At 42.1% G+C, this 25,314-nt stretch overlaps 1 protein-coding gene across 6 annotated transcripts in view; it reads left to right on the top strand.

Moving 5' to 3' along the window:
- The window catches only part of LGR5 (leucine rich repeat containing G protein-coupled receptor 5), a 120,607-nt gene extending 109,629 nt beyond the window's left edge, over positions 1 to 10,978 (top strand). For 4 of the 6 annotated variants that reach the window (XM_054696226.1, XM_054696225.1, XM_054696228.1 and 1 more), the window contains 5 exons: positions 2,866 to 2,937; positions 3,724 to 3,849; positions 4,840 to 4,985; positions 6,899 to 6,982; positions 8,323 to 10,978. In XM_054696226.1, coding sequence (XP_054552201.1) covers positions 2,866 to 2,937; positions 3,724 to 3,849; positions 4,840 to 4,985; positions 6,899 to 6,982; positions 8,323 to 9,434 — 1,540 coding nt within the window. In that variant the 3' untranslated portion in view covers positions 9,435 to 10,978. The remainder of the gene's footprint in view (positions 1 to 2,865; positions 2,938 to 3,723; positions 3,850 to 4,839; positions 4,986 to 6,898; positions 6,983 to 8,322) is intronic. The other 2 variants (XM_037513983.2, XM_037513984.2) reach the window with 1 other exon arrangement.
- The last annotated feature ends 14,336 nt before the right edge of the window (positions 10,979 to 25,314 follow it).

Here is a 25,314-nt window from a genome sequence, read left to right as displayed (position 1 = left end):
TGCCTTAGCCACCTTTGCTACCTGCCTTATTTACCAGGTTGGAATTCTTGCTGTTTGCAAAAGTCAGTTTTATTTTAAAAGGTTGATATAGTTGAGAACAATATATTCTATAACTGAAATTTGCTAAGAGAGTAGAATTTCAATATTCTCTCTCACACACAAAAATATAGATAAAAGAATACTGTGTATTTCTATACACATATACACGTATATACACATACAAGTTGCATATATTTTTAAAAAGGAGAAAGACTGTCCTCTAAGGATACCAAAAGAATGTGGCACAGATTCTGCAGGTTATATCTCAGGCCCCCCTGAATTCTTCCTGGCTCTGAGGCCTCACATCAGGTCACTTAAACCAAACTCCACCAGTTCCAACTCATTCACTCTTGTAGCTCAGGTCCGTGGACTCACTCACCTGGATCACCATCATCATCTTTCTAACCTGTCTTTCCACCATCAGTCTCTACACATCCATCTCATTCTCCAAAGACTATCTTTCTTCAGTAGAAATTCAATCATGTTACTTTCCTGCTACAAACATCTGCTTTTCCCCTACTGTCTTCCAAGACTAAGACCAAACTTCCCAGAATTGTCCTTCAAAACCTGATTCCAACTTCCTGCTACAACTTCCTCTCTCACCCACAAGTTCCCACTCCCCTGACACCCTACTGTTGATTCTGCCAGTCCCCATGATTCCTCCCCACTCAACTTGCCCCTGATCATCCCTGCACTAGAATAAGAGCTCCTGCACTGAGCGCTGCCTGATGCCTTTTGCTAATCCTCTGCTACTCAGCTCTGTCCTCAGCACCAGTATCAGGTAGACGGTGCTTTACCTGGAAACAACTTCTTCATCTTTGTATCCCCAGGGTCTAGTGCAGTGGTTCTTTCGGTATTTACTTAAGAATTCCAAGCATGTTCTGAGCAAAATACCAGGACCTCTGAAGTCAGGCAGCTTGGGTTTGAATCCCAGCTCCTGACATTACTGACTTTCAGCACGTCACTTACTACTTTGTGCTTCATTCCTCACCAATAAAATGGGGCTAATGATAATTTTACCTTTTAGAGCTGTGCTAAGAGTTATGAAATAACACACTTAAAAAAACAAACAGAAACAACCTCATAACCTGGCACATATTAAATATACAATAGCATCATGATCATTGTTATTATTATTATTTTCATCATTATTAGAACATGTATATATCTTTTAGGGTATAGCATTGAAGGTTCTGGCAAGAAATGAATTCACCATAGATGGTTCAAATGAAGGGACATGTACACAGAGGTTGGTGGGGAGCAAGCAAGGGATGGGTGTGCATGACCAACAGTGTGACCAATACTGGGGCTGAGCGAGGAAAGGGTGCTTCCAAACCCCAGAAGGAGCTGAGGCACAGGGAAGGGATGCCTATGCCATGAGAAAGTGCAGCTGCTGCCAGAGATAAGATTCCAAAACTGAGGGAGCAAACCACAAGTGCCCAGCTCGCTCCTGAGGGGGTTTCCACAGGGAATCCAACTGGAACAGCAGGAACCGGTGGGGAGCAGCCTGCTTGCATACCCTGGGGCACACAGCAGAGCAGGAGAGGGGAAATGGTGCCTCCAGGGCGACTGAGAGGATTCCAGCTCAGGCTCACAAATAGAAATGGAATTATAGTCCTTTGAACATATAAATTCTCCCATCTTTACTTAAAACTTAGTCAAGTTTCTACAAAGCCCCATGGCCTACTTTCCTGGTATCCCGCTCTGTCAAGCTCATGGGCCCCCATGTACTACTTACAGCTATCAAAGCAACTCTGATAGATGGCATGACCAGTTTCCCTCACTGGACACATGTCTCAAGAGCTGCTTAAGAGGAGGCAGCTCTTTCCTCAATTCTCCAAAGCCAGACCATCATTCTTAGTTTCCTCTCTCCTTCCATGTCATTACTTCCTCCAGTTAGCTGGAATTTTCTTCTGTTCTGGGATCAATGAAAAGGTGTAGAATAAAAAAAAAAAAAATCCTTGAGTTTTTTATGCAAATGAAGGGGACTTTCAAATGTGAGTATAAATATTCTGTGAATACCATTTATCCAAGATAACCAGGGAAACTGATAGTCATAAGTAAGTGACTATCAGTAAATGGTAGAGAAAAAGTGATTCTGGTCACTTCCAAGTTACTCAAATGTCTACACTTAAGTTACCTTATTAGTTAAACGTTTTGAAAATGCAAATTTTAAGTCCATTGCTTCTTTTCCTAAAATGTGGAAATTCTTATTCCTGCTAAATTATCTGTTTTATTACATATGTGTGTTGAGTGAATTTTATTTCTCCATAAATTATAGACTTATCTGTAATTATAACAGGATTTTTTTTCCAACATAGGTTAGCCCCTCTTTTATTCATTTCCCAGTTAAGAATTAAAATGTCCATCTCCTTTACAGGGAATTTTTTTAAAGGCATCTCCATATTTCCCTTAAGGCCTGACATGCATGGGCGATATGGCCCATGTCTTGCTGGGTCTCATTACATTAAAATTTACTTGCTTGTCAGAGGAAGAACCTCAGAAGTTCCTGTCTTTTCCCACTCTCCTACCCACACTCACCTTAGGAATGCCTTAATAAAATTTTACGACCATATTACAGTCAACTTTTAGCAAGAAGAAAATAAAATCTGAAAAAATCACCTGAATGACTTTTCCTCCATTGATTTAAATGAGGCTAACTTAAATTTCTCTCTCTAATCAGTTTTACTCTGTGAAGTATGACTTGGTAAGCTAAATTGTTCAAATAGAAATTAAATTTTGGTAGAAGAATGAATATATATGGGAAAACTTCACCTGGTTTTGTGTGTGTGTGTAATTCACTCATTTACCTTTTTTTTTAAATAGGAATTTGGCTTGGAACAAAATTGCCATTATTCACCCCAATGCTTTTTCTACTCTGCCATCTCTAAGAAAGCTGTGAGTATTTCACTTGTTTATGGCAAGACTTTTAATAATTGGGGACCATCGATTTAATTTAAAATATTGGTTTTGCTTAAGAAGCCCACAGGCACAGATTGCCCATCGCTCAAACTTTAGCCACCCAGAGCTGTATCTGACCAGAGATATGGGCCTTTAGGTGGATAATTGAAGATCTAGGTGACAGCTGGTTGTGGTTACTGAGGTGAAATTTTCCATTTTTGCTGAGTGATTACTCAGCAGATAGAATGGAATAAGATTTCAATTCAGTTCTAAGGGGCTTTCGTGTTAGAGTTTACAGTCTTGACTGACAGAAAACCTTCCTGTACTTTGTTTTTCCCACTTCCCCTTTCCACCTGTCCTTCCTTCCTCATGCTTCCCTAATTGAGAAAGGAGTAATTGGTCAGACGGTAAGAAAGGCTGATGGGAATGAAGCCCCCTTCCGAGACTCTTCCCTCATTACTAACTTAATCCAGTCAGCATCACTTTTCAAATTAAGTGCTACGCCTTCCACTGGATTTTAGATGTCCCCACCTGACAAAATGAAGCTGAATCTAGAAATTACAATCTGGATGTGATGAAAACATCCCCCTTCACACCCACAATTTTGATCTAACATGGAAAAGTTTTCAGGAGCTCAAACCAAAATGGTTCCCTTATCATTAAGACTAAGGACCCTGCTTAGAGTTTTTATTGAGCACTTTGATAATCTTTCAGTTGCTTTTTTAACATAGACGCTTTATGGTAACACAAACTAAAAGCCAATTGTTGTTTGATGTTTTGCAGGGACCTATCGGCCAACAGCCTGTCGTCTTTTCCTGTAACTGGGTTACATGGTTTAACTCACTTAAAATTAACAGGAAATCATGCCTTACAGAGCTTGATATCATCTGAAAACTTTCCAGAACTCAAGTGAGTTTGTCATTAAAGCTAATAAGATACATTTGTGGTCATGTGAAATAATAGACGTGTTATAGTGGTTTTCAAAATTTATGAGGTCATGGGACTCTTTTGAATTGCAGTTCGTGCCTTCAAGTACCCCCCACCCCAGGGTATTGTTAGGACAAGCCCTGAAGAGGGAGAATGTGTCTTCCTGGCCACACTTCCTTTTGTTTTCAAAGATGCCTCCCGGAATCATAGAGTTCATAGAAAGAGTTTGAAAATCATTGATCCATGGGATATAAACTAGAACATGTAATTAAATAACATTATAACTTTATCATACTCCTGTTTACATTTTTTAATTCATCTCACTTGTGTCTGCTCTAGATGTACTAAATTCCTTATTTATTTAAGGAAGTAATGCTCTTTAAAATCTGTTATGTTTATTATCGATAAAGAAATGCTTTGGAAGATTTTATATACATATAAAAGCACATTATTTTTTCACTTTTGAAACCATAAACACACTTTTAAGATGATAATCCCAAGAGAGAGAGTAGAAAGTAGATGAGAGAAAAAATATCTAAAAAAATACCCCCTAAATACATTTTTTGTTATTTCCTTCCAGATTTGGTTTCCAATGTATTTTTAATTGTTAGAGTAACAGTATGCACATTACTTAACATTATGTCATAAATACTTGTAAGTACAACTTTCCTAGCGATCATTTTTTTTAAGTTTTTTATTATGAAAATTTTCCAACACAAAAGTAGAGAAAATAATGTGATATACCCATCACTTAGCTTCCGCAGTTATCAACATTTCCTAGCAATAACTTTTAGCAATTACATTGTTATTATAAATAGCAGTGTAATGAACATTTTTATGTACATGATTTATATTTACTATTATTTATTTAGGATAAAATCCAGAGACAATTATTCCATAATTATCCTGTGTTTTTGTTTGACCTGTGTTTTTACTTGACCTGTGTTCTTGTTTGGTTTTGCTCATTTAAAGGGTTATTGAGATGCCTTATGCTTACCAGTGCTGTGCATTTGGAGTGTGTGAGAATGTCTATAAAATTTCTAATCAGTGGAATAAAGGTGACAACAGTAGTACAGAAGACCTTCACAAGAAAGATGCTGGGATGTTTCAACTTCAAGGTAAGGTCTGCTACGTCATGGCAATAAAATTGTGTCTGGGTAGATCTTGAAAAGTAACCCAGCTCCCGACAAGCCCTTATGTGGCACTTTTGCAAATTGGGAATCAATCCCAATTTTCAAAGACTCCCAGAGAATAAGTCCATCAGGATTCATTGTAAAATTTTATCTTTTTTGTAAGTGTATTCTTAATACATATAATTAGATCCCCTTTAGTATATATTGTCCTCAGGGATGACTACTAACTTTGATATCAATATAACCATCAACTTTTAAAAGGTCCTCATCCTGTGGATACCTTTTTCAAACATGCATCTCAATTTTTTTTCTCCAGTAGATAAAATGTATTTCTATTCTTATGACCTAGAGGGAGTGGAAGCTACAGGCATTTAAATGCCTCCAATTTCAGTGGAAGGGCTTAGAAATCCAACTAATTCTAAAACACTCTTTCCTTCTACCCCCTACAGGGGTATCTGTCAGGAAGGTAAAATGAGGTAATGTCTGTAAAGCACTTGGCTTTCCTTGAAGTAAGACCTTACTTAAATAGACAGCAATGCACTCCAACCACACCTGTGGTGATTAGGAGTCCTCTAGGCAGCGCCCGCTTCCCTTTCCCTGCCAACCTTGCAAGTTTGCACAGAGTCTAAATAGACTGGCTTTTCTTTCTCTGGCCTTAATGACTTGTTGATTCCCAAACTAGTTTGATTCAGTCTGACTACAGATTATAGGAACATCTCTTCCTGCTGATATCAGTTTTAGGGAGCTGATAGTCTGATCCTTGGCTTCTTTGCTTTAGGCCACACTATGTGTATTGCTCCTGTTCTTACTTTAGGTTTTTTCTCCACCTTCATCCACCCCAGTTTCTTTTTCTTTTTTAATTTATTTATGCATACAGGAGCTGGGGTGCAGGCCAGAGGTGTGTGTATGGGGGGAGGAGTGGTTGAGAGTTCAAAGCTGTCCGCAGCCACTACAGCACAAGTTCGATCCCCGGCCAGGGAGCTATCCACATGGTGCAGCAGACCTCTTCTAACTCGCCCACTGCTCCCCTCAGCAGTGTATTTCAGTCTATCCTCCTGTTCTGTTCCCCACTCTGTCTCTGGTGAATCCTCTCACCCACCCACCCATACTTCTGGCCTGCACCCCAGTTCTTATATGCATAAATAAATAAATCTTTAAAAAGTAAAAAAAAAAAAAATTAGAATGTCTACTATGTGCCAGGCACTGTTCTAGGCCCTGGAGCTACACAATGAACAAGAGAGACTAAGCTCTTATGGAACTTTTTTCAAGACAGTAATTCTCAACCCTGGCTACATATTGGAAGCACACTGAAACTTTTGAAAAATGCTGATGCCCAAGCCCCATACCAGGCCAATTATATCAGCATCTTTGGGGAATGTGTACATCACAGAATTCCTATTTCATGGATAGCAAAATCAAGCACCAAGCAGTTACTTGGTTTGTTCTCTCTGAAGCAGAATTCCCTATGAAAGACTGAAGCTTCCTATACCTGACTCTTCCCCTTGTGCTCAGAGAACACAGTCCAGAACATTTGCGCTTTCTAAGTTAGAAATGTGGGTCAGGTGGTCCTACCACTGAATGAAGAGGCCCACACCCTCTAATTTTGGTCAGTGCTGTTTGGGGCCATCGTGACCTCCAAGGAATTGGAGGTTAGTTGTTATGACCTGATGTTGGGCTAGAATACTAGAATGCCATACAGTAATTTGAGTAGAACATCTGAAGGCTACTTTATAAAGACTTGTAAGAAAGCCAGAGCCCAGGGAAAAAAGGACGTCTAAAGGTCAGTTTCCTCTGTGACATGTCCTGTCTGGAGGACAATCTAGGTCTCTCCTCCATAGGGTTTGGTCTCCTATAAAGAGAGATAGAGCTGACCATTCCAGGACTTCTCATTCCTGCAGATGAGCGTGACCTTGAAGATTTTCTGCTTGATTTTGAGGAAGATCTGAAAGCCCTTCATTCGGTGCAATGCTCACCTTCCCCAGGTAAGACTGGCATTGGGGTGGCCTCAGCCGTGATGCCCACCTCTGACTCTGAGCCATCAAGCACATTTTGGTTGCATCAAACCAAAATCAATGCCACCTTTGTGGCTTATCCATGTCTCTCCATGGGTAACTGTAAGATATAAATGGTTGTTCCTTGGAGTTGTCTCCATTCAAAAGTAGGATTTTTTTTTAGATTTTTTTAATCAGATGAATGGAAACTAAAAATCCCTAATGCAGTTAGAAGAATATATCATTTAAAAATGATAAATAAAATAATAAAATAAAAATGATATTAGCAATTAAGCCTGAACTATTTTGCAACAGTCTAGCTTTTTGTAATCAATGATGTTTTTTTAAAGTGATTGCATTTAAGTCTTCCCTAATAGATAGTTGGTTAAAACAAATAATAATTTATACAGATAAGGAAAGTCTATATATATATAGAAAAGTAAATATATGTATATGTATTTTATATACTGACTTCACCTAATAGCTCTCAGAAACAGGATAGTCCAATCAAAAAAAAAAACCAAACAAACAAAAGACAGCTGAGAAGAGTTGAGGTTTTATTTTAACAATTAGACTACCATTGCCACCAAACATCAAATATCAAGCTAAACCTAAAATAAGAGTTTCATGACATGCACCTTCATACTAGTCACACTTCTAATAATGTGGAGTGTTCCCTAGGACTTCTTCTCTGTTTACAGAACCTTTTGAATGGTCTTGAAGAATTCTGAAGGGAAAAAAAAAAAAGATAAAAGCCCAAAAGATGTTTTTTTAATCTGACCCCAACATTGTTGTATTTGAGGTACTTTAATCAAGTGATTCAAATTCCCCATCTCCGGGCCTTCCTGGTGGCATAAGGGGTTAAGACGCAACCTATGGAGCTGTCCCTAGCCACTGCAGCAAAAGTTCGATCCCCGGCCAGGTTGCTGCCACGTTGCGCGGCAGACCTCTCCTGCCTCACCTGCTGCTCCCCTCAGCAGTGTGTTTCAATCAATCCACCTGTTCTGTTTCCCACCCTGTCTCTGGTGAATCCTCTCAACCCCCACAACTCTCTGACCTGTGCCCCAGTTCTTGTGTGTATAAATAAAATACATCTTAAAAAAAAAATAAAGAAATTCCCCATCTCCATTCTCTGTGCCTAGCATGAAAAGGTGACAAAAGCTCCAGTCAGTGCTGCATGGGATCTGAGGCTATAACAGGTGGTTTAACAAAGAGCTTGCCCCAGGGCACCCTGTGTTAACTAGGGCTGTTACAGGCCTCTGCTCAGTGTCCTTAGAGGAAAAACAATAAGGTAATCTGGCAAAAACTATAAACCCTAATTTAATACCCAGGCTTTGTCTTCCATGGCCCTCTAGGCCCCTTCAAACTCTGCGAGTACCTGTTCGGTAGCTGGCTGATCCGGATAGGAGTGTGGACCATAGCGGTTTTGGCACTTACTTGTAACGCCTTGGTGACTTCAACAGTGTTCCGAGCCCCTCTGTACATTTCTTCCATAAAACTGCTAATTGGGTTGATCGCAGCGGTGAACATGCTCATGGGGGTCTGCAGCGCGGTGCTCGCTGGCGTGGATGCCTTCACTTTTGGCAGCTTTGCGCAGCACGGGGCGTGGTGGGAGCAGGGCATCGGCTGCCAGGTCGTCGGATTTTTGTCCATTTTTGCTTCGGAATCGTCTGTTTTCCTGCTCACCCTGGCAGCCCTGGAGCGTGGCTTCTCTGTGAAATACTCAGCAAAGTTTGAAACGAAAACGATTTTCTCCAGCCTGAAAGCTGTCATCGCGCTCTGCGTGCTGCTGGCGGCCACCATCGCCACGGTGCCCCTGCTGGGGGGCAGCGAGTACAGTGCGTCCCCACTCTGCCTGCCACTGCCCTTTGGGGAGCCCAGCGCCTCGGGCTACACGGTGGCGCTCGTCTTGCTCAATTCCCTCTGCTTCCTTGTGATGACCATCGCCTACACCAAGCTCTACTGCAATTTGGAAAAGGGAGACCTGGAGAATATTTGGGACTGTTCCATGGTGAAGCACATCGCCCTGTTGCTCTTCACCAACTGCATTCTCTACTGCCCGGTGGCTTTTTTGTCCTTCTCCTCTTTACTAAACCTCACATTTATCAGTCCCGAAGTAATTAAATTTATTCTTCTGGTGATTGTCCCGCTTCCTGCCTGTCTCAATCCCCTCCTCTACATCCTCTTCAATCCCCATTTTAAGGAAGATTTGGGGAACCTAGGAAAGCGAACCCACTTCTGGACAAGATCAAAACACTCAAGCCTCATGTCTATTAACTCTGATGATGTTGAGAAACAGTCCTGTGACTCCACCCAGGCCTTGGTGACCTTCACCAGCGCCAGCATAGCCTACGACCTGCCTTCCAATTCCGGGGCCCCACCGGCTTATCCTTCGACTGACAGCTGTCATCTTTCATCGGTTGCATTTGTCCCATGTCTGTAATCAACAGAGAAGAGAAAACCTTTTCAAAAATTGAAGATCCAAAAACATGAACTTGAGTACATCAGAGAAGTAGTTAAAATGAGCTGAGCTGAATTTGATTTTGCTTAAAATCTTCCAGTGTGAAAAAGCTAACAAACTGTTAATACGGGGGACACAAAAAGTAAATCTAAATGCTGCTTGTATAATTTGTTCAGCTAAGAGATAGAGCAGTCACACTATTTAGATAAACCCGGCTTTTGAGTGAGAGAGAGAGAGAGAGAGAGAGAGAGGAGATTCTCTGTGATTTTAATGGAATTCTCTTAAACTTACTAATCTAATGATAAGGGAGCATAACCACTTGCTCACAAAAGGATTTTTTAACCTAAAAACTCCTCAAATGGTGACTGGAGGTAGTAGGAAATAGGGTTTTAAATGGTCTATGTTACTAAGTAAAAATTGTGACCAAAGGACTTTATTTTAATGACTTCATGGAGATGTTTTAATCCTCCTTGGCGTTTCCTCAGAAAGGATCCTTCCAGGTCACCAGCTCCCCTCCTACCCCCATGGATAAAGTAAGACATTATTCACTCACTGTGTTCACATTTTTTGGAGACACAAAGTTTCCTATATCAGCATTAGATAGTCCCCACCTTCAGTGGAATGAAATTGCTTACAAATACTTTGAAAGATAAATGAACTCAAATTCTTAAACTGTCACTAAGGCAATCATGTATAGGTAAGTTTTGCCTTACCTAATTTATTTTTTAACTCCTTGGTTCCCAGAGTTCAGAAGACAAGTCCATTGCCAGCAATGGACACGTCTAGAAAAGATGGTAAGCAACCTGGAATTTTTTTTTTCCTGGGTGGGTGCTCATTTTTGGCATGAGTTGTATCAGTTGGCTGCATTTTAAAGTAATGATCAAATGTAGACGTGACATAAATTCACTGACACAACTTCTTATAGTTTCTCCAGTAACTCTTGCAACTATGTTTGAAACCACTTGGGATTCAACAGAGACTTGATAACATATAATGCTGATTATTTAGCTTGGTTTTAGCTGTGTTGTCTTTGGATCATCCTACCTGATGTCAGGAACATGACCTCTATACGTATTCCATTTTAAATACATGTTTTGGGTATTTTAAAAGCCAAAAGCATTAAATATTGTAGGTCACAGGATTAATTCAAAACGACTATTCTATATTAGTTTCAGTACAACAAAACCAAAAGACTGTTAGGTAGATTTATTTTTATATAAGCATGTTTATTTTGATCAGATGTTTTAACTTGGAATTGAAAAAAATACATTTATGAGATGTTTTATAAGATGTGTAAATATAGAACTGTATTTATTACTACAGTAAAGATTCAATGACACTAAGGATCATGATAATAAACCATGTACAGTGGCATATTCTTCCATATATATTGTTTCTTTGTCCACTCTCTTTAAATTCATTAACTGTATATAATATATGTAAATGTATAGTACTTGTAAATAAATTCCAAACTTGCTTTTCTATTGGATGCAAAATAAAAGAAATTTGTAATAAAATGTGTGACTGTAAAGCAAAGAATTTTAAGTCTTTTATTGGGCCCACAGACAAATATATGGTCTCCTAAATGCTTTTTAATTTCTGACATGTAAGTACATTTGATATCTAGATATCACAATATTTTGGGTATTTTGGACTTAAAAAGAAATCTTTCCACAAGAACAAGTCAAAATATCTTTACCAACTCCTGCGTTGCTTTAACTATGATGGATAGGCCATTTTATCATGATGAATGACTTGGCCAAGTTTATTGTCCCTGGTAATAGTTTAGATTTCAAAGCCAGAACCTACTTCTTTGGCAGAGTAAAACAACACAATTAGAAAGAAATGTATAAATCAATCTTAAAATTATTCAACACGAACAAGAGTTTTCTATAAATTCTATCTTTAAAAAAACATACTTCATGGCCATGAGAGATCAAGGCCAAAACTTGAGAACACGTGGTTCCCAGGGCACAAAGAAAAGTACTGTTCCCCATTCCCCTTCAGTTCCTCTACCCCAAAATGTAAGAAATGAAATGATTTTTCTAACACCTGTGCCAGACCCTCTACCTTCACCCCTGGCTCCTCTTTGTCCATACAGATTGTAAATGAAGGCCTCCCTGGTGGCACAAGGGGTTAAGCTCACAGCACTATGAAGCTATCCGCAGTACGAGTTTGATCCCCAGCCGCCAGGGTGGTGACACACATGGCACAGCAGACATCTGCTGTCTCTCCCGCTGCTCCCCTCAGCAGTGTATTTCAGTCAATCTGCCTGTTCTGTTCCCCACTCTGTCTCTGGTGAATCCTCTCACCCCCCACATCTCTGCACCCAGCTCTTGTTTGCATAAATAAATAAATATTTTTAAAAAATAAAAACACCTCAAAAAGACAGATTTCAGAATGCTTCCAGGTTGAACACATGGAGATTTGGGGACAGTAGCTCACCAGGCACAATCATGGCAGCACCATACTCTTTCCCCATACCTTGCCCTATTACACTTTTCCATCTGATCCTGAGTTACATCTTTTTTCAGTAAACTAGTAATCTAGTAAGTAAATCATTTCTCTGAGTTCTGTGAGCTGCTCCACCAAATTAGTTGAACGCGGGATGGGGGAGGGCTTTAAAACGTTCTATCCAGAGCGGGTTGGTCAGAGCACTCGTAACAAACTGGCATCTGTGATTGGTATCTGAATGGGGGACTTGAAGAGGAGGTGGGGAAAACCCACACATAGAAATTACTGTCAGATTTGTAGAAGGAATTTTAGAGATTTAGGAAACTGCTAGAAAAGGCAGTAAAATTTTAAATCAGCATCCTGAAAACTAGAGTTTATAGCTGATGGACATTCAGTCAGTCTCTTCAATGATGATAAAGACAGACTGGAGTCTAAACAAGTTCCTCAATTTCTCCAGCTCCTGACTACCTCTGATTTTTTTTTTCCTCAAACTACTGATGAACTCTTGAAGAAGATCGCTGGTTTGGAATCTATTCTTTCTGCTGTGGTCTCTCCCCAGTTAGTGAGAAGGGAAGATCAAAGTTCAATAAGCCAGAGAGTCACAGCACAAAATCCTGGAAAGCACCTGCACAAGGAGGATGGAGCACCAAGTAACCATGCCACAGACCAAATGTTCTGTTTATGTTTCAAGTCCTTGTAGATCTGCCTTTTACTCTGCTTTGCATCTTTCTTCACCCTATTTTTCATCCCAGCCTGTAAATATTAGAATACTGAGGTGACAGATTCGGTGTGGTTAGATAGGTATCTGTGATCATAAGTAATGGAAAGTAGAGAATAATTAGGAGGAAACAAGTGCAGTAAGAAAAAAAGAGGTCTCACTGGAGCCCAGGGACAAGAAAACTGGACCACAAGACCTTAGCTTGGTATTGAAGAACTGAGAGATTTCAACCCAGCTCTAAGAATGGATTGTTCTTGTTACATCCTTAAATACATGGCTCCCATCATTAAAGTGACCCAGTTTCTCTTTACTTCAACCACTTCTCTTGCTACCAATTGACCATCTCTAATCTGTAATTTTTCTCTAAGTCATAGCTTTGCTTATTGGTAACTTGGATCACTCTTTTTTTTTTTTGCTTATTTATTTTTATGAATTATTTTATTTTATGTAAGTCTTACATCATTTTTCATTTTTGCATAATGTATGCATTTAATTTTGGTTATATTCCCCATACAATTCCCACCCCCTTTTTCTGATCACTCTTAAGCCACCTGTTCCCCATACCACCACCTAGGGTTTCACTCCAGGATCCATGGTTACTAATGCTTTCATGTCTCCCTCTATATCTTCCATTCCCACTCTAGAAGGGAAAGAATGTGACTGAGCATTGTTGTCCCAGGGGCAGAACTTTGGGGGCTAGGCCACCTCAGAGATCATTGCTCAGGAGTGGTTAAATTGCTTCTGGGTCCCATGAACCCTTTGGATCCAATTTGTCATGGAGTAATAGGGGAGATCAGGGTAACATGATCAAAACCCTTAGCATCTATGCTTAAGGAACCAACCAGAGCCACCTCCTTCTGCAAGCAATCATGGGCAAGAATCTTTTAGAAGAGTCTGAAGGCTAGCAGGCTCTTGATTGTCCTGTTCTGTACATGTGACTAATTTTTATTTTCCTTACTATAGGAGACAGGTTGGAGGTACTTGTCCTGCCCATACATGTCATGTAGTTACAATTGCTTCCCAGTCACAAACCCTAGTGAGTTTTCTTTGACTTAGTCAGATGAACCAGATATGCTTTCCAAAGCTTTTGGAATTAGGACATCAAGATAATCTAAGTCAGATGATAATGGAACAGGTACTGGAACTGAAAGATCAAACAGAATTTTGGCTGGCATTGATACCACAAGAAGCCAAAATTGTGTTTAAGTTTTGGGAAGCATAAAAGCAATGCAGAGAAAAAAAATGAAAGACTGGGATAGCAAACAGAAGAGAATAGAAGAGGTAGACAGCATCTCTGGGTTAGAGAGGCTTGCTAGAAAATTTCATTCCCTACATAGCCTGGTCTTGCTTTTTCTTCTGTTCTTAGATATCCAGAGAAGTTGTTTTTTACAGCCTTTTGATTAATCCTCCTTTTCACTGAAGCTAGCATGCAGAACTTTTTATTGGGGTTATTTTGTCTCACAAACAACTAAAATGTTACCTCTGCTGTCCAAATGATTCTAAATACCACTGTACTGAATTTGCTAAATGTCTGGGTAAGAGCTTGTCCTCTACCCCTCGCTCCCCCAAGTTCTATAGGCATAGGGGAAAACACAGCAACGAAGTGCCATCACCTCCACCGATATGTCATTTTCTCCCCCATTTACAATGGCTACTCATATATTTATATACATATATTCACATTTATATTTAGATACAATCTCCAAAATGACGTTGGCATTTACATAAAATACATGCGGTACATAGATATGGAATTTCTCATCTAAGACTCTAAGCTATTTTTAAGAACTGCCTTTCTGTTCTCAAATAGGATATTTATTTATTTACTTAAAGATTTATTTATTTATGCATACAAGAGCTGGGATACAGGCCAGAGGTGGGCGGGGGGGGATTGAGAGGATTCACCAGAGACAGAGTGGGGAACAGAACAGGCAGATCCGGGCCTCCCCTGGTGGCGCAGCGGTTGAGCACTGGGCTGTGAAGCTGCCCGCAGCCTCTGCAGTGCCGGTTCGATTCCCGGCCACCAGCAAGGGTCCCACATGGCATGCAGACCTCTCCTGTCTCGCCAGCTGCCCCCCTCAGCAGTGTATTTCGTCGGTCTGTCTGTTCTGTTCCCCACTCTGGCTGTGGTGAATTCTCTCACCCTTCTGCTCTTCTGACTGTACCCAGTGCTTGTATAAATAAATAAATAAATCTTTAAAAAAAAAAAAGAAAGAAAAACAGAACAGGCAGATCCACTGAAATACACTGCTGAGGGAAGCAGCACACCATGGGAGCAGAGGTCTGCCACACCATGGGGGCTGCTCCCTGATTGGCCGGGGATTGAACTCATGCTGCAGAGACTGCAGATTGCTTCATAGTGCAGTGTGTAGGGTAAAGAAAATGTCAGGCTTTTCTGCCCTCCCGCCATCAGGATAGATGATGGATCCTTGCGGTCCTGAATGCATGCCTGATGGCGGGCACCTGGAATAAGGGTGTGGGCATAGGTAGATGGGATTCACCCTGGCTGCCGTGTACCTGGTAATCCCAATAAAAGCCTGCAAAGCCTCTGAGGACTCTGACTCCTCCTTTACCCAGTCAGCTGGATCAGAAAACCTGCACTGTGTCCAGTCCTGCCTTTACAAGTGCTTAACCCCTTGCGCCACCAGGGCACCAGGGAGGCCCTCAAACAGGATATTTAGACAGAGAATAGTGGGGCAGTAGATCAGACAGCCCCACCTCTGAGTGCCGGTGCCACATTGTACCCACTGGAAGGCAGATTCCTCACTTTTGGGCAGGCATAGTCCTTCATAGAATGTAGACATATTACTTAATTCCCCTGACAGCCACTTCCTCATCTATAAAATGGGGATGGCAATAGCATCTACCTCAAAGCTTAGCCTGAGGGATTGTTAATGTACCAAGCGTTCAATCCTTTGTAAACACTCAATAAATATCTAGCTATGTTCTGGAGTTTGGGAGACTCCAATAAATAGAATCTGTCTTCCCTGCTTTGTTTTGAACCTGTTGAAAACCGGGACAAACAGTAAGGCAGCTGGAGGTCAAACATCACCTTTATTGCTGATAAAGCTAATAAAAGAAAACAGGGCTTTCATCTGCAGCTAGCAGCCTCCCTAATGCTTAACCTGAGAATTCAGCAGCCTTGTCTTCCCAGCCACAGGGAAACTGGACCACCACAGTTCTCCCTACTTAGGGGCATGTTAATGTAAAGTAACATCACAGAAGAGCAGAACCAAATGTTATGTTCTTGAGGGTGGCAGCAGAGGGAAGAAAAGCTGAATCCTAAATTCTAATAAAATATGTCACTTATTCTCCCCAGGGGAAAAGTTAGTGAGAGGGTGAAATGCTACCGAAGTGTTATTCTAAAAGGCTTCCTTCCTTCTGGGCCTTCCTGGTGGTGCAAGGGGTTAAGTCTTGGCACTGTGAAGCTATCATCAGCCACTGCAGCATGAGTTCCATCCCCAGCCAGGGAGCTGACCCATGTGGCGCAGCAGACCTCTCCTGTCTCACCTACTGCTCCCCTCAGCAGTGTATTTCAGTAGATCTGCCTGTTCTGCTCCCCACTCTGTCTCTGGTGAATCTTCTCACCCCTCACACCTCTGGCTTGTACACCCCAGCTCTTGTATGCATAAATAAATAAATCTTTAAAAAAAGAAAAAGAAAAATCATAAGGCAAATATGAAGCAATCTCTCACATTTTCTAGTAATACACTAAATATCGCAGAATGTGGCTTAAATATCTCAGCATGTGAGCTCTCCGGAGTAGCCACATTCTTGCTCCAAGCATGGACAGCCCTGGGTGACCGGAGCCTCCCCACAAGGAGACCAGCTCTGTGTAGTTACTCCCAAGAGCAGCAGAACTCATGGATGCCGCGGGCAGGCAGTTCCAAATTTTAAAAAAGCAGAGGAAATGGGTTGCCTGAACAGGTCAGCGCTTCCCACTTCCCTGGGAGAAGTCAGTGAGTGAGGCAAGAGGATAATGATGTGAGTGGAGCTCTCTCTCCGAGGACATGTCAAGAATAAGGAATATCCTTTTTACTGCTGGTAGCGATTATTTTTATGAAATATAACTTAAGAGGATGCCAAGCAGTGTGTGAGTTGCTGTACGTAAAACTGTCCATTTGATTAGGAGGTAAGTCTGTTGTCATCCCACTTTGTACAGGAAGAAGCTGTGGCACAAAAGTCACACCAAAATTTCCCTCACTCACCTAGCAAACGGTGAAGCTGGGTCTCAGAGGTATTTCTTTGAACAGCTACACTAGTGATTCTTAAAGTATGGTCCCTGGGAAACTGTTAGAAATTCACATCCTTGGACCTCTCTGGTGGCTCAGGCAGTTGAACGCAGCACTGTGAAGCTGTCCGCAGCCTCTGCGGTGCTGGTTTGATCCCCACCAGCCACGGAGCAACCCACATGGCACAGCAGACCTCTCCTGTCTCACCCGCTGCTCCCCTCAGCAGTGTATTTCAGTCAGTCTGGCTGTTCTGTTCCCCGCTCTGTCTCTGGTGAATCCTCTCATCCTCCTCTACCTCTGGCCTGTACCCCAGTTCTTGTATAAATAAAATAAATCTTTAGGAAAAAAAAAATTCACATCCTCAGGCCTCACCCCAGATCCAAATAATGAGAAACTCTGGGAGTGGCACCTGGAGGAGTGTTTTTGTTTTTTTGTTTTTTGTTTTTTGTTTTTAAAAGATTTATTTATTTATTTATGCAAGCACTGGGTACAGTCAGAAGTGTGGGAGGGTGAGAGAATTCACCAGAGCCAGTGCTCAACCGCTGCACCACCAGGAGGCCCTGGAGGTGTGTTTTTTACTGGCCCTCCAGGTGATTCTGATGCAGGCTGAAGTTGGAGAACTGCTGCCCTCCACCACCTACCTACAGGAACAGGCCTTAGAGGGAAGTTGAACTCTCCCATGGCAAGGGAGAAAAGGAAAAAAAAGAAAGCTAACTATCCTGACTGTAAAGCAAAAGGGAGTCCTGGAGGTAAACAGGAAAAACTTAAAATTTTTTAAAAAGGGGTGAAATGTTGGCTAAAACATTGACAAGGAGAAATATTTATGGAACTCAGTAAACATGTCCATTCTTTGCTTATATTTGTTGTACAAAGAATTTGTACAACACAGTTAGATGACCTCAATTATTTAGCAAACCTGCACTGAGTGGTTACTTTGAGGAGGAATTTAACAGTGATTCCAGGATTCAGATCCCAAAGCCAAGGGTCCTAGATTCAAATCCTAGTTCTAACTTTTCGTAGTTGTACCACCGTGGGCAGGTTTCTTCACCTCTCCTCTTCAGAGTGCCCATTTCTAATATGGAGTTGTAGGATAAGGTAAAAGTATCAGGCTTTTCTGCCCTCCCGCCATTAGAATAGATGAGGGAACCCTGCGACCTGAATGCATGCCTGATGGCGGGCACCTGGAATAGGGTGTGGGCATAGGTAGATGGGATTCACCTGGGCTGAGACTGGGCTTTTACAGGCAGCGTCACGGGGACGCCAGCAGAAGAGAAGCAGTAGAAGCAGAAGAGAACACGAGAGAAGGCCGGAGAGCCCAGAAAGAGTGAAGACTTGCTGGGAGCTGGAAGGCCTGCCAGTCTCCCGGCCTCCCAGTACCCCTGCCTGCTGTGTGTCTGGTAAATCCCAATAAAAGCCTGCAAAAGCCACGGAGGGCTTCAGGACTGACTCCTCCCTTACCCCGTCTGTTGGGATCATAGAAAACCTGCACTGTGGCCCATTCCTGCCCCTACAGGAGTTAATAAAATACATGTATGATACTGTATCTGACAACAAAGTTCATTTTTCCAATTAACTAAAAATCAAGAGTAAGACCAGGAGATGAAAATATACTATAGGAAAAGCTTTTACGTTCATTGGAAGAATAGGGTGCTCATGTACATCTGATAACTCTCTGATCAACTCCTCAAATTTTAAATCTCCATTCCATAGCAAGTAAAAGATCTTGCTTGACATTTTGGTCAAGACTTGCTATCCACTGAAAGGTTTATTGGAAACAACAACAAGGAAGTTCACACACCCAAAAAAAAACCTCTTACTTTTTACTCAGGCTTTTGTCTTAACAAGAGAAGAATTGGTCCTCTAGGGCATAAAGGGGCCTTTGATCTAAAGTAGACCAAATGTCATTCTTTCTGATTAACATAATTTATTTTCCAATGGGAACATGAGAATTCTTGATACGTTGCTTTGTTATAATAATTAGAAAAAGGTTGTGTAGCTGATTTTGCCTGCTGCAATCTCTGACTTATTCCCTTTTTCCTCTGAATACCTTTGTAATGAGGAAGAAAGTTTAAATATTTTCAAATATGACTGGAGGAATCTGTATCAGGCCAAATTCAGTGGAAATGAACAATTACTCTTCTGTACAATTGAGCTCTTCTTTCTTTTTTTCTTTCAGCAGCATTTACTGACACACTCACTCAGGCTGAGCCAGTGTTAGGCATGAGGAAAACGGGGTGACAGTGAGTCGCTATCCTGCAAGGAAGTCCCAGGCTTATGGAGGACCCAAGCAGGGCACAGAAGCCTCATGCTGACTGGGTGATGCTGAAGGTTACCACAAGTTGGAAGTCAGATCAGGGAAGGCTCCGGAGGTGGTGACCTTGAGTCCACCCTAACCCCTGAGAGTTCCAAAAGGCCCTATGTAGTGACAAGCCCACAGCCTGGCAAGGGAGGGGAGCCAGACAGCCAGGAGGCTATTAAGTCTCCCAACCCCCAGTGAATCTTTTCTCTTGTCCCTCTCTGGCGTTCTCTCATGGTCTCGCCTTTTCTGTAGTCACTTCTCTCATAGCTGTTGTTCCATAGCCACCTCTCACATCACTGACCTCTAGGCTCAGGTGCACACACCTACTCATGCCCACATCCACACTCCAGGTGTCCACAATCAGGCACGAGCCCATGCTCCCAAGCACCTCCCGCAACAGCACAATCAAGGTCGCAGGTGATAGCCACAGAGGCCAGTGGTGCAAACACCTGATCAAATCACTTACCCTACACCACGTATGCCTAGGTCTGCTTGCAGGAACAATTGCATTTTATGGTTTTAATAGTTTATAGACAATGGAATATAAAGTGATTTGGGTTGATCATTTGCCTGGCTCACTGTGGATGGTTGCATAAAGATTCTGAGTTGATTAAGAAGTGGTGACATCACCTGCAGCAGGACACCATCTCATTTTATTTTTTTTTTTTAAGATTTATTTATTTATTTACACAATCACTGGGTGACAGAAGTGCAGGAAGGTGAGAGAATTCACCAGAACCAGAGTGGGGAACAGAACAGACAGACCAACGAAATACACTGCTGAGGGGAGCAGCGGGTGGCAGGAGAGGTCTGTGCGCCATGTGGGACCCTTGCCGGCGGCCCGGGATCAAACCGGCGCTACAGAGGCTGTGGGCAGCTTCGCAGCCCAGCACTCAACCGCTGCGCAACCAGGGGAGGCCCACTGTAGGGTAAGGAAAAATGTCAGGCTTTTCTGCCCTCCCGCCATCAGGATAGATGATGGATCCTTGCAGTCCTGAATGCATGCCTGATGGCGGGCACCTGGAGTAGGGTGTGGGCATATGTAGATGGGATTCACCTGGGCTAAGACTGCTTCTAAGGGCAGCGTCACGGGGACGCCAGCAGAAGCCAAGAATGAGCAGAAGCCGAGAGAGAAGCAGAGAAGCAGCAGAACGAGCGGAAGAGCAGAGAAGCAGAGAGAACACCAGAGAGCTCAGATGGAGTGAAGACTTGCTGGGGGCTGGGAGGCCTGCCAGCTTCCCAGCCCCCCAGCTCCCTTGCCTGCTATGTACCGGGTAAATCCCAATAAAAGACCTGCAAAAACCACTGAGGACTCTGACTCCTCCTTTACCCGGTCTGCTGGATCATAGAAAACCTGCCCTGTGTTCAGTCCGGCCCTTACACTCACCATCTCATTTTATTTTATTTTATTTTATTTTTAAATAATAAATTTTATTTTTATATTCCCCCACACAATTGCAAACCCCCCATTCTGACCCAATCCCTCCCCTCCCGCCCCCCACTGCCCAAAAAGTGTCTCTGGTTCATAGTTTTTTGTTGATTTTGATTTTCACTTTCTTATAGTTATTCATTTTCCTGGTCCCTTATTTAAGTTTTCTAGATTCCTGCTATGAGTGAGACCATCCGGTATTTCTCTTTTTCTTTTTCCCACCATCTCATTTTAAATGGAAATTGTACTGAAGTGATAACTTATTTCAATGTCTGCAGGCCTGTTGATAAAAGAAGTTGCAAAAATGTTTCAAACATTTGGTTATACTCATCTCATTGCTTCTCTGGCTCTAGAACAAAAATGCCACACAATAGGGTGGGAAAGCCAGTAAGCCTAACAGGTATGGGCTCTTTAGAAAAGTCAGTTTGACTATTTTCAAATAAAACACTCTTCTCCCACTTTTTGATATCATCATGATTTTGAAACATCAGGGAATGTTCTAAATCTGAATTGTTTGAACTATATAGGCCAGTTTCCATTGAAGTATCTTTTGCTTCCATATTCTCCTTCTATCCCCATTCAGTTGGACCTAAATCCCTTTCTACTTGGATCAGGAGCCTTTGACATCATTTAAGCGTGGGTGTGAGATGTGAAAGCATTCTCGTCTCCATAGAGATTGAGGCTCCCAGCTACACAAGCTGTACCTGGAGCTACTGATGGCTTTCATTGCTCAGAGGAAAGAGACTTCTCTCTCATTGCAGAGGCCAAGCTCCAAGTTGACCCTTCATTGATCTCCACCTGCTGATATTCACATTCATATATAACCCCTTCTTATTTTTTTAAAGGTTTATTTATTTAAGCATACAAGAGTTGGGGTGCAGGCTGGAGATGTGTGGTAGGTGAGAGGATTCACCAGAGACAGAGTGGGGAACAGAACAGGTAGAATCTCAGAAATACACTGCTGAGAGGAGCAGCAGGCGAGTCAGGAGAGGTCTGCTGCACCATGTAGGTCACCTCCCTGGCCGGGGATCAAACTCATGCTGTAGTGCCTGTGGACAGCCCCATAGTGCTGTGTCTTAACCCCTTGCACCACCAGGAAGGCCCCTATAATCCCTTCTTATACCAAGGTTGGTCTGTGTGACCAATAGCATACAGCAGAAATGATGGTATGTCATTTCCAACCTTAGGCTTGAAAGGCTGAAGCTTCCATTTTTGGTGCCCTCTTTGTCTCTCCCTCAGCTCACTCACTCTGGGAGAAGCCAGCAGCCATACCACGAAAACACTCAGGCAGCCTTAGGGAGACATCATGTGGTGAAAAACATGGCGTGCAAACCACTGTGTGAGCAAGCAAGCTTGAAAGTAGCGCCTTCAGCCATAGTTGAGCCTCAGCTGGCTGGATTAACCCCAGTCAACAATTTGACATTTCATAAGAGATAGCATCAGAGGTCTTGAACCAAACTACACAGCTGAGTCTCTCTTGGATTCCTGATCTACAGAGACTTGACATGAGTTTATTGCTAAGCATCTTAGCTCTGGGGTAATTTGTTACACAGCCATGCATAACCATTACAACCTTTCTGTGAGAAAACAAGCAATCATCATTCATTTAAATTTTAAGAGCAGGCCTCCCTCCCTGGTGGCACAGCAGGTTGAGCAGTGCTGCGAAGCTGTCCACAGCCTTGTTAGCGCAGGTTCAATTCCCAGCTGGCCAGGGAAATACCCACATGGTGCGGCAGACCTCTCCTGTCTCACTCGCTGCTCCCCTCAGCAGTGTACTTCAGTCAACCTGCCTGTTCTGCTCCCCACTCTGTCTCTGATGAATCCTCTCACCCTCCTGCGCCTCTGGGCTGTACCCCAGCTCTTGTATAAATAAATAAATCTTTAAAAAAAAAAAAAAGGAAAGAAGAAAAAAGAAGAAAAAAATTTCAAGAGCACTTAAAGATTTAAAATTTGGTGAACCAGGATAGTTCCTTAACATTTTGATTTTAGGGTAAAGAGCATTAATGAGGATGAGCACTGATGAACAGTAGGGCTGTTATTCAGACACCTGGGAGGCACATACCTCATTAAGAAGGAGAACCTGAAGAAAACTACGTGACTTATAGTTACTATATTCCAGACACTTAACTAGATGCTCCAGTGATATAGACCATGTTTCTTCATTCTTGTGTAAACAGTGAAATTCCATGCATTTCTTTCTAGCTTGGAACAGTATTTCTGCAATTTTTATGCATATTAGATGACCTAGGGATCTTATTCACATACAGATTCTGATTCTGTACATCTGGGGTGGGGCTTGAAATTGTTTCTAATAAGCAACCAGATGCTTCTGATGTGGTAGATCTAGAGCCACACTAAGGAGCAAAGGTCTAAATCATTGTAATGGCTTCAGTACACTCCTCTCATTAGGAAACCTCCAACTAAAACTCCATACTTTCATCTATTTGCAAATGCCATTCCATCCATCTGCACCATTTGGTTTCCAAACCTTCATTAGCACTTTATTTTTGCCAAATATAGGTCCAAGCTAAATCTTACTTGAATCTGTCACGTTCTTTGTTCCTACTTGTTCTTTAGGTCTAACTTCCTGTCAGGAAAATTTATCAAGTAATTAGACTCCATTAGCACAAGTCTTCTCTTGCTACGCTGAGGGCTACCCTAAATTCACGTATCTGAGCCTTCTTCTCTGTCTGCTTCTGTAATCTCTCATCTGCTCTGGCTAGCTACTGCTAATCCAGACACTGTTCTAAATCCTTACCTGTTATCCTCACACTGTCAAGTGAGATAAATACTAGTACTAACTTCATTTTACAAATGAAGAAATGTTGACTTAAAGGAGTGACCGGACATTCAAGCTACACTTTTCTCTCTCAAGCTTGTCTTCTCAGCCCCACCCCCTACATATTTAAATATGCACCTCTGGCATTCTCCAGTCTGTCACACATCTCAGCTGAAACAAATTTACTCCAGAAGAGCTTAATTCATGTAATTGTAAGAACTTCATCTTCTGTCCTCTGCAACCAGGGATGCGACTTAAAAACATCAAGCATAGCTCCAAAAATTTAGCCAAATTTGGTTAACCTCCTGTGTCGTCAAAGGACAAGAATCTCTACTGAAACTCAGAAATTTCATTTTAAAATAGTTAGGGCAGGGCCTCCCCTGGTGGCGCAGCGGTTGAGCGCTGGGCTGCGAAGCTGCCCGCTGCCTCGGCAGCACCGGTTCGATCCCCGGCTGCTCCCCGGCCACCTGAGGAGGGTCCCACATGGCGCGCAGACCTCTCCTGCCGCCCGCTGCTCCCCTCAGCAGTGTACTTCGGTCCTTCTGCCTGCTCTGCTCCCCGCTCTGGCTCTGGTGAATCCTCTCACCCTCCCGCGCTTCTGACTGTACCCAGTGCTTGTATAAATAAATAAATAAATATTTAAAAAAAAATAAAATAGTTAGGGCAGGGAGCAGGGAGAGGAGTTGATGAGAATGAAAAATTCTAAATACCTTAATTTTAGATACCAAGGGTATCTGTTTCAGTGAACCCTGCTGCCACCACAGATAAATATGTATACATATCCCCCACTTTTCAAAGCTCTTGTTACCCCACTTTTACAAAAGACATACATTAATACCCATTTTTTCCTAACCAAAAGATATCCAAATTGGAATTTCACTTTTATGACTGAAGTCAAAAAGCTAAACTGCGCTCAGCATTTATGCTGCAGTAGCCAGAGGCAGCGCCCCCCCAACGCCGCCCCCCCCCCCAGCAGGCAGAGGGGGGCTGCTAAGCTCTTCCCGGCAACTCCTTTATACAATCTCATTGCTGCTTTTACTATATGTTGGTGTTAATTTAGGCTTTGTGGGTTATCTGGTATGATTTAATAGGTGATTTGGGGGTTAAAAACTTCTTCCAGACACCTTAAGGGTTATTTGTTTCTTCTCTTACCCATTTCAGCTTGTAAACCGTCTCAAAAGCCTACTACAGAACCCTCTCTCTTTTGTCATCTCTCAGCTCTAGCAGTGCGGTGGTGAGGTAGCTACCGCAGTTCCAGACTCACATTCCACTGACTTAGTGAAAAAAGAGAAAAGGCATCTTTCTCAGTAATTCCTTCCAAGACCCTCATAATTGCTTGAGTGGAACAATTGATTTACTTTAGAGCCTTCGGTTGCCCATTAAGAGCAAGCACTCAGGAGTCAACTTCCTAAGTTTGTCATTTACCATCTTTATGACTTAACCCTTAGTTTATCATCCATAAAGTGAGAATAGATCAGTACTCATAGTACTGTATTCAAATAAGTTAATAAACCTCAAGAACCTAGAATAGTATCTGATAGACAGTAAGTCCTTGATTAAAGGTTAGTTTTTTATTTCCAATCCCCATCCCTGGACCTACATCAACCAGCTGGAAAATACACTATTTTCCCATTTCAAACTAAAGATTTACAGACTTCTAGAAGTGGAAGGATTGTAGTGGTTCACCATTTAGAAGTTTAAATGATTAGAATAAGGTTCAAACAACTAACCTCATACTATAAGCTGTTACATAATAGCGGTATGACAGATATATTCAGCTGTCCCCAGTTAGGCATTCTCTCCTTCATCCTTGAATTTCTGCTGTACGTAGCCACTCAAAATAAGGACTTCATTACCCAGCCTCCCTTGCAGTGACCAAGTATCTGTGTTCTGAACAATGGGACAAAAGTAGATTTGGTAGGGCCTCCCTGGTGGCACAAGGGGTTAGGAT

This window comes from Talpa occidentalis, unplaced genomic scaffold (genome assembly GCF_014898055.3).
Source record: "Talpa occidentalis isolate TD23 unplaced genomic scaffold, MPIMG_talOcc4v2.1 talOcc4.16, whole genome shotgun sequence".
In the NCBI taxonomy this organism is placed as follows: domain Eukaryota; kingdom Metazoa; phylum Chordata; class Mammalia; order Eulipotyphla; family Talpidae; genus Talpa; species Talpa occidentalis.
Note: the sequence above shows the minus strand (reverse complement) of the source record. Positions and strands in the feature narration are given on the sequence as shown.